This window comes from Saimiri boliviensis, chromosome 10 (genome assembly GCF_048565385.1).
Source record: "Saimiri boliviensis isolate mSaiBol1 chromosome 10, mSaiBol1.pri, whole genome shotgun sequence".
NCBI lineage: Eukaryota > Metazoa > Chordata > Mammalia > Primates > Cebidae > Saimiri > Saimiri boliviensis.
The window spans coordinates 14,698,077-14,707,749 of NC_133458.1; the positions used below are offsets into that span (position 1 = coordinate 14,698,077).

General features: G+C 42.6%; 1 protein-coding gene across 1 annotated transcript; it reads right to left on the minus strand.

Annotated features, from left to right (window-relative positions):
* Window positions 1-626: 626 nt before the first annotated feature.
* PIP (prolactin induced protein) lies at window positions 627-8,369 on the minus strand. Its single transcript, XM_010340409.3, has 4 exons — window positions 8,226-8,369; window positions 5,121-5,232; window positions 1,178-1,292; window positions 627-848 (listed from the first exon to the last, which is right to left on the minus strand). Exons 1-4 carry the CDS (start codon window positions 8,318-8,320, stop codon window positions 724-726), a joined length of 447 nt encoding a protein of 148 aa, XP_010338711.1. The 5' UTR covers window positions 8,321-8,369; the 3' UTR covers window positions 627-723.
* Window positions 8,370-9,673: the final 1,304 nt, after the last annotated feature.

A 9,673-nucleotide genomic window follows, 5' to 3' on the forward strand; every position in this document is an offset into this window, starting at 1 on the left:
AGCCACTATTTCATGCTTTGGGCTCTTGGTGCCTGCCGTCCTATCTGCCAGAATGTCCCCTGCCCACTTTGTGCACTTGATCTTGCTCATATTCCACTTCTACGGTCTGGCCCTCTGGGATAAAGCACCTCAGGGCTCCCTCTGCCCATTTACTCCTCTGTTATGCCTGAGCTCCTCAGGCAGAACTGCACAGGATCCCCATGTCCCTGAGTGTCGCAATCCATTGACCATAAGCAACAGAATAGCACAGAATGCTACCGCTCATTTAGAGGGCCACAGACTCCATCCCTGACTCTGAGGCATGTACCAGGATTCCCATCCTCTAGCATCTGAGCAGTGGCTGGAGGGCAGTGGGATGGAGTAAGCCAAGCAACATGGAGGCCTGGTGCCGCCCTGGACCTGCCACTCCTGTGCTATGAACTTTATGCCACTGCTTTTCCTCTCTGTGAGCATGGCTCCTCTCTTTCCAGTTTCTTCTTCTCTCTGTCTTCATACCAATGGGCAGTGAGAACCCATACAATCTCCTCAGTAAAGGTTCTTTGAAAGACAGATGTTTTAGAAATTCCAGGTAGTTTGGGGTTCTTCAGGAGCAGATTTTGGAGAGAAATATAACAGAACACAGAGAAGCTTGTTAAGAAGTTTATTTCAGAGACCACAACAGAAATTGCAGCCAAGTTTTCTTAGGGGAAATCACCTGGGTGTGGTGGACAGACAGGGCTTCCATTATGCTGCAGGTAGGGTTTTCACAGTATAAAACCTGTTTGCTTTAATGGGGATTACAGCATCATCATCAGGGCAGATGTATAATTCCCGAACAATATCAACGACGGCTGCAATTTGCGCGGTTGCTGAAAAAGATGGGGACAGAGATCATCTTTCAGACACCCCAGCCATGTCCTGTCTTTTCTACCCATATCAGTCTTCTGCCCCCTGGGGTTTAGTTTCCCCAAATCCTTCGCAAATTTGTCTCCCATATCAACTTTGTGTACACAATGCCTCTGCGTTAGAATCTGGGTACCTTCCCCATCTGTTCTCCCCATGCTCTTTCCTCCCTCCCTTTTGTCCTTCTGCCCTGAGGTCCTGGTCCTGCTCAGTTCTGCAGCCGTGTTTCTGTTTATAGTTTCTCCTCCCTGGTGGCTGTTGGGTAGCTCCTTCCTTGGATAACTTCTGTACTTACAGTTGGTCTTAAAGTCCCAGAAGAAGCGTCTTGGATTGTCTTCACAGAGGCAGGCAGTATACTTAAAGCTAAATCCACCTTCGATATGTACATTGCTACTGAGGAAAGCTTTAATCTGGTGAGGAGAAGGTGGGAGGGAGAACTCACTGTTATTCTGGGGAATGGGTAAGGGAGGGAAAAATAAGAGAGGGAGAAGCCGAAGGAGAAGAGTAGGGATAAAGGTGGGACCAGGGCAAGGAGTAGTCTACTGTTGTAGTAAAATTTCAGGAGCCAAAGTCTAGATCAGAAGGTTTTCCCTCCCCACGCTCTCAAACTCCTGCCTTAGCAGTGTGGAGAGGCTCAGGAGGAACTAGAGGTGCACATGAATCCACAGGGCAAGGAGAGCTCATCCGGGGCAGCTGTCCATCTAGGGAACAGGCTTGCTGTAGTCGTCAGCCAGAGCTTTCAGGAATCAACCTGCAGTCACACTTACTCTGAGACCTGGTGAGACAGCAGCCTGGCCACTTGGGTGTAGGAGCTGATGTCAGGCCTTGTTGTCAGAGATGTGACCAAGCCCCAGCTGTGCTTCTCTCTGACTTGGTGAACTTTGGTGATTAGAATTAGACCTCTCACTCTCGTTTTTCTCATTTGTGAGATGGAAACAATTAACTACCAAGCCTGGCTGTTAGATAAGCAAATGACAACATCTTGAATGTAAACTTCTTTTGAACTTGAGTGCTTTGCAGTTCAAGATCCCAGATGATTGTATATGTAAACTTCAGTGGATTCAGATTTTGTCCAGTTAGCATTATCACAGCAGTTTTATCCTGGGGGTCCGTGGACCCAGAGGGATCTGTGGATAGCATTCAGTGAGTCTGTGAACTCAGGCAGGGGGGAAAAATGCATCTTTATCTTACTAACCTCTAATTGAAATTCAGCATTACTTCAGTTTTGAATATCATCAAGGAACCACATTGCCCTTAGCAGTATGTATGATTTTATCACAAGGAGAAACATAGATACATATCATTTTACAGATTCAGATGTCCAAAATATCACCCTCATACACGACCTTGAATGTGTGCTAGTTATCAAACTGGCTTTATAGTCCTGACTGAGGCCCAGTGCCGTCTACCCATCTCCTGCAACTTGCTCAGATACCTGGCAACTCTGCACTAAATAGCCTTTCAGCCCCAAACAGTAAATTCAGGTTTTCTCATCCTTGGAGTTTTACTCAGAATGCCTTGGAGAAGCCTGGTGTTTCTTTAGACAAGCCTACCCATGCCTTGTCTATCTTTTTTTCTTTTTTTTCTTTTTTTTTTTTTTTTTTGAGACAGTCTTACTCTGTTGCCAGACTGGAGTGCAATGGCGCAATCTCAGCTCACTGCAACCTCTGCCTCCCAGGTTCAAGCAATTCTTCTCCTTCAGCCTCCTAGGTAGCTGGGATTATAGGCACCTGCCACCACGCCTGGCTAATTTTTATATTGTTAGTAGAGATGGAGTTTCACTATGTTGGCCGAGCTGGTCTCGAACTCCTGACCTCAGGTCATCTGCCCCCCTTGGCCTCTCAAAGTGTTGGGATTACAGGCATGAGCCACTGCGCCCAGCCTTGTGTACCTTTTTATTACATCCGCAATAACATATCTTCATGAATCAGAATTTACACCACTTGTACAACAAAAGATCAGAATCTATTGCATGCCCAGCATGGCCCATGGGACGTGTTGCCAAAGACCAGTGCAGTTAATGTACTTTTTCGGGCCAAGCAACACCATCTATCACACAGATAATATCTTCACAAAATAAAATTTAATTCCTCTATGTTTTAAATGTATTGCTTTTCCAGCTAATGTGTGAATAAAGAAACACATATGTTACTGCATCACAAATTTATTTTCAATAAGTTTGTCACTGTTACTCAATGTGGTAGTTTCTCCCTGTAATCCAATGCCCTTTATACATTTAGAAGCAATTTTCTGATAAATGTTTCATAGACTTCATGAAACCAACAAAATGGCCTGTGGCACCAAAATGTTTAAGCATTGTAGTTTTCCACAAGTTTTCTTAAGCTTTAAAGGATTATGCAGTCTTTATATTCAAATACATGATTATAGGTATAATTCTATTCTAATTCTAAAATAAATAAACATGAGCCTAAACCTCACTTTTGCAAAAATTCAGTCACAGAAAACATTATAAATGATAGAAAATGAGGATTAGGTGGTAAAAATTTTATAGTTACATAAATATATTTCAATAAAAATTTAAAAATAGCTATACTTTCAAAAACTGAAGCCACAAATAAAAATTTGTTGACTAGAACTAACAAAATTTCCTTTCCCATAAATTTTTCCTGGTTAGCAAAATCAGTTAATCTGAGGATTTCTCATCCTTTCAGTTGTGCTTAGGTAGGTTTTGAAAAGATTGCTTTATTTTAGTGTACTAGCATGATTCTTAAAAGCATACTTTTATTAATCACAAAGGCACAAAATTATATCACATGTCATTTTATTGATTCAAACATATCTTATTATACCTACCACTACCATTAACTATTACCACTAGAAACCACCATTTTCATAAAAATTTTATGTACACGTTATGTACATGTTCTTATTCTCATTTTTACCTGTGTTTGTAAGATACAAAAGACAAAACTGAAAAATTATGACTCAGCCTCACTCCTCCCCAAAATAAATGTGCATGCTTCAGATTCTGGGACTGAAAATAGAAAATTTGACAAAGCAGCTGTGATATTCTTTGCTCATTGACTAGGAATTTTTCTTTACAGGTGTGGAGATATTTCTAGAATGCAGTTTACTGAATAGCAATCTTCATGCTCTCAATTTTGTTTTCCATGCAGTCATTGTCCTTAAGTCTCATTTGAATTAGGAATCTTATCCTGTAAGGAAATACTTGTGCTGCCTGATAGAGGATGCTTCTCAGGAAGGGTCTGGGGACGGAGTAGGAGAGATGGGGATTACATGGGTCTTGGCCCCAGAACAAAGGTAGTGGGGGCAGTTTGTATGCTTGTGACACCTGAGATCATTGACTAGGAGAAGGACACATAACCAGTGTCCCAGGGAAGAGTTACTATGGCTTAATAACTGCATAAATCCCTTTTACTTCTTGCCCTCAGCAGCTAGACAGGAGGAAAATGCTGTAGTCCCACGTGGCTCAAAATATGGTCTTTTGGGCATAGCCTTGGTGTACCTTGGGCATCCGTTAAAACCTAGAAGCTCTAACCGCTCCCCAGACCCACCGAAGGTCACTCTGCATTTTAACAAGATCCCTGGGTGAGTTTTAGGTACATTGCCATTGGAAAACCTCTGATCTAGTTTAGATATTGGAGTTCCCTCATGACTGCTGAACTTGGGAAGCCTCTGACCTAGTTCAGATATTGGAGTTTCCTCATGACTGCTGAAAAGGAGATGAGTACAAGCTCCTTGTCAGGGCAGAGAGGCTGGAACAAGAGTCAACTTCTGGTGACCCAGAGCAAAGAAGCACAAGAAGGCAAGAAGCCAGCAGACTAGCTCAGTGCTTACTGGAGAGGAGAAATCATATCCCGCATGTCCTCTTCTGCCCACCCGCCTCAACCTATGGTGTGGTGTTGCAGCTTTCTCTTCTGAGAACTCCCCTCCCTCCATCCTAAACTAAACATGCTCAGGACCTTGGAAGAACTCTGACTGGTTCTCCACTACCACTTACACTTTTTTCTTTTTTCCCTCTTTCTCGCTTCCTATTACCTCTTCTTTTCTTTCTTATTAGAATTTCTTCATCTGGAAAATGAGAAGTCATCTATCCCAAGCTCCCACAGTTGTTCTGAGTCTTGAGTAGCATAACATAAATGACAATGTTTTATTAAGTATACTGTACATTATTAAAGTGAGAGATTAATTAAGTTGTATTTATAATCAAAGAGTTGAATTATTTTTTGAAGTCATGCCCCCAGTCCTCTACTTACCACCATGCATTCTTTCAATTCTGTTTGAACTTTAAGGTCTGCAGTGACCTCCTGCTTTTCATCTTCCACCCTGGCCAACTGAAAATCCAGTATTATGATCCTCGGACTGGTTCTAGGAAGAGAGAATCAGGACACCAAGATCAGAGACCAATCTATGAGTGAGGGGGGAGGCATGAACAGGGCAAGGGGCACAGGATGGGCAAGGGAGGGAAATTATGGGGCTTAGATCAATTGTTCAGCATCAGAATCCCCTGGAATGTTTGTGTGTTGATTGGGATGATTGCCTCGTACAAATTTAGTTTTGTTTAGTAAAACAACTAGGACACTTTAAGATTCCTTAAAGAACTAAAAGTAGAACTACCATTTGATCCAGCAGTCCCACTACTGGGTATCTATCCAGAGGAAAATAAGTCATTTTTCAAAAAAGATACTTGCACATGCATGTTTATAGCAGCACAGTTAACAATTACAAAATTGTGGAACCAACCTAAATCCCCATCAGTCAACGAGCATCTTCTCTTCCATTGACCAAAAACAAATTTTTAAAAAGAAAATTTCCTGATAACGTTCTATAAGTTCTGGTAATTGTCTGCTGACTAGGAGGGCTCAAGTCATTATTAGGAGAAAATTTTCTAGCAACAGAATCACATTAAACCAGCAAACATCTTGATCAGGGAAATGGACATCAAAACCACAATGTGATACCACCTTATTCCTGCAAGAATGGCCATAATCAAAAAAATAAAAAAAATAGTAGGTGTTGGTGTGGATGCAGTGACCAGGGAACACTTCTACACTGCTGATGGGAATGTAAACTAATATAGCCACTATGGAAAATAGTGTGGAGATTCCTTAAAGAACTAAAAGTATAACTACCATTTGATCCAGCAATCCTACTACAGGGTATCTACCCAGAGGAAAATAAGTCGTTATTCAAAAAAGATACTTGCACATGTACGTTTATAGCAGCACAATTCACAATTGCAAAATTGTGGAACCAATCAAAATGCCCATCAATCAACGAGTGGATAAAGAAACTGTGGTGTGTGTATATATATATATATCCCACAGTGTATGTATGTATGTATATATATATGTATTATATATATATATGTATACACCATATATATATATAGCATTTGCAGTGACCTGGATGAGATTAGAGGCTATGATTCTAAGTGATGTAACTCAGTAATGGAAAACCAAACGTCGTATGTTCTCACCGAAATGTGGGAGCTAAGCTATGAGGATGCAAAGGCATAAGAATGATCTAATGGGCCTTTGGGACTTGGGGGGAAGAGTGAGAGGGGGTGAAGGATAAAAGACTACAGATACGGTGCAGCGTATATTGCACTATATTTGTAGTCTTTTATCTCAGGTGATAGGTGTACCAAAATCTCACAGAATCACTACTAAAGAACTTACTCATGTAACCAAATACCACCTGTACCCCAATAACTATGGAAAATTAAAATAATGAAAAAATTAAAAAACCCAGCAAACATCTCAATGCACTGGAGGTATTTGTAGGAGCATCTTTGAAGATCCCCCTTCTTTGGTTCTTAGGTAGGGTTTAGGAATTTGTATTTATTTAGCTCCTTAGGAAATTTGGACATATGGCCATGTTTGGGAACTTTAGATACCACTCTACATTTAGACCATACACCACAATCTGAAGGGAAAGGAAATGGAGGCAAAGAAAATACTCAAATATTCTTCTTCAATCAATGAGGACTGGGTTCCAGGCCAGAAGAGTTACTTTCTCTTTCCTAGAAGCTCCTGGCTACAGACCTTTGTTATTGTGTGGGACAGAAGACCCCACAGTGTCTCACAACCCCATTTTCTTGAGGCAAAGCATCTTAGATTTCAGAGAGATTACATTTTTTGTGTGCCAATTGCTCTAATGCCCAGTGCACAGAAAAAGGGTATAAATACCTAAACATCTTCAAAATCTCTCCCATTTGTAAATGAGTTTTGGATAAATAAGATAGGATGACCAGCTTAGCTCAAGTGACTAACCATCTCAGTTTACCCAGGACTGGGGTCTTTTCTGGAATGGGCCACAGAGGTCGCAGGGGACTTTCAATGCTACCACCAGGAAAGTCCTGGGCAAATCATGATGGTTGATAACACTAATTAGCATAGCTTATTTGAATACCTTGCTGCCGTTCAGGGCTAAATGGACTCATCTGAGGGGTGGAGGAGGCGGGATCTGAACCTGTCCCCACCCAGGGTTTTTTGGGACACTTGCCTCCTTTTTACCAGCTTGTCTAAACCCTGAACAGTTTCCTCTGGGACAGGATATCTGGCCATGCTATAGAGAGTACCTCCAAGATCACAACCCAGAAACCTGTCATTATAAACCCTACTGCTATAGAGAATCCCTAGATTGAGTATCCCTGCTTTTCCCCAGACCCCTGACTCCATTTTCTACTTTATTTTACTTGCTCCAATTTTTCTGCTCCCTTCAAACCTGTGTTCTCGATAAGTTGACTTCTGAACCTGTGCGCTCAGGTCCCAGTACATGTGAGAGCAGGAGGTCCTCATATTCATCTTGAGACTTCAGGTTAGGAAGAATGTCTAAGCTGCCAGGCTAGGTCAATCTCAGACCACAGAGCAGTGACCAGGGCCTCTCATTCTTTGGCAAGTCCTGCCAAAGCTGCCCTAAGCTGCCATTGGAACTCAAAGACCTGTTATGCCTCTCTTCTAGGAGGTAAGGTGTGAGAAGGTAAAGTTTACTGATCAGCAATCTGAACAAAGGTATAAATTATGAAAAAGATGTGGATCAGTGTGGGCATGTTAGATGAAGACTAATTGCTAATGAGAGCCTATAGGTACACTCAGAGCTTTATTTCCACTGGCAATGCAGAAAACACTCAGCAAAAATGTGAGAGGAGTTAGTGGGGCTTCCTAAGAGGACAGAAGTGGAACCTGGCAGGAGGTCCATGGGAGCTCCTGAGACTAGAGTTCTGGGAAGTTGAAAGAAATTCTGAGAAAGAGTTACGTAGATTTCCAGATTGAGAGAGGAGCCCTCCCTGCAAGCCCCCCCCCCTTTTTTTTTTTTTGCGGTAGGGGGGTGGGGCGGAGGAGAAGGGCATGGCTCACGTGTTTTCCTGAGCTTTGTTGGACCCCAGCTGCAGGCAGAGAACCAGGAGCAGGGCAGCAGGGCTGGCCCTGAACAGGAGCTGGAACAAGCGCATGCTGGAGAAAACAGAAGGCAATGTGTCTTGGAGAAATTGTGTCCCAGGTGCCCAGCACATTTCTTATATGCAGATTGATCAAGGAAGTGCAAGAGCTGCCAGGGAGATCCGTGAGGTGAATCACCCACTCACCCTCCCCACTCGTGATCTTTCCTTGTTGACCCAAAGTTTGTTTTTCTAAGAAAAAAAAATCAACACTTAGCTAGAATGTCAGCGTTTAAGAGAGGAGTGAGATTGTTCTTCCTTATTTTTTCAGTGTCAGAGTTTCTCAAAATGGCTGGGATCTCGAAAGATATACCAGTTTTTACCAAGCTTACAGATTCAGTTTTCTTTTCCCTCCTAATATGCCTGTCTGAAGTGCTGTGTGTAGTCTTAGCTTCAGTTACTGCTCCCCTGGTCTCTGAAGGCAGAGAACCCAGCTGTGGTGGCAGGTTTCAGACCACAGGCATAGAGCATCTTTGGGGGATCATCTTATAGTGAGTTCAAGAGGCAGTGCTATTCAAAGCATTACTTGGAGGGCTAGAATGATCAGGACTTCTCTAGCAGTCACTACCAATCACCAGGTGGAAGAGCTAGAGAAGACCTGAGCTGCTCTATGTGATGGGGAAGTGAGTTCAAGGCACTGAGTGACCTAAAGATGTTTATTATCATTGAGTCCTTCTTAACTTCAGGTGGGGTGGCAATGTACCAAAGATGCCCAAGATCCCTAGCTGCTCCACAGTCCCCAAGAGAACCAAGAGCAGGGCAGCAGGGCCGGCCTTGAACAGGACACCATATTATGTCAATTTTAATTCTAGACAATTCCTGTAAATAGCTGACACCCCCAAATCAGACTTTTTGGCACCAAAGAGCGGGGTCATTTTCTTCTTGACATAGCCACTTTCTTACATTTGTCTCACAGCATAAGCCACATCGAAAGACCCACAATGGTGACGCCCTCCGTGAGAATGGAGCCTACATTATGTCCAGTAGATACCCAGACTGTAGAATTCCTCTCCTTGGGATGATGGGGAGACTTGCTTTTGCCAACACTGGCATTGTGCTGTTTCTCCTTATGAAATTGAATCTGTTCCTTAACCTATGACATAAAACACTATGGGATTTGTTTCTATCCTCTGCATGGCAGACAGCTGGCCAGGAAGAGCCTCTCTGGCAAGAGAGTGAAAATTAGAGTTCTAGGAGTTACCGCCTCTGTATGTTGCTGTAGCCAGGATTCAGAGCTAAAGTCTAAGTGCTTGCTTCTGGTTTCTGGATGTGTCTCTCAAAATTGCCCTGCCTGTTATTCGGTTCCTGCATCTACTTTCTCTTTCTTTTGAATTGGACACCATATTATGTCATTGCTCACTTAAAACT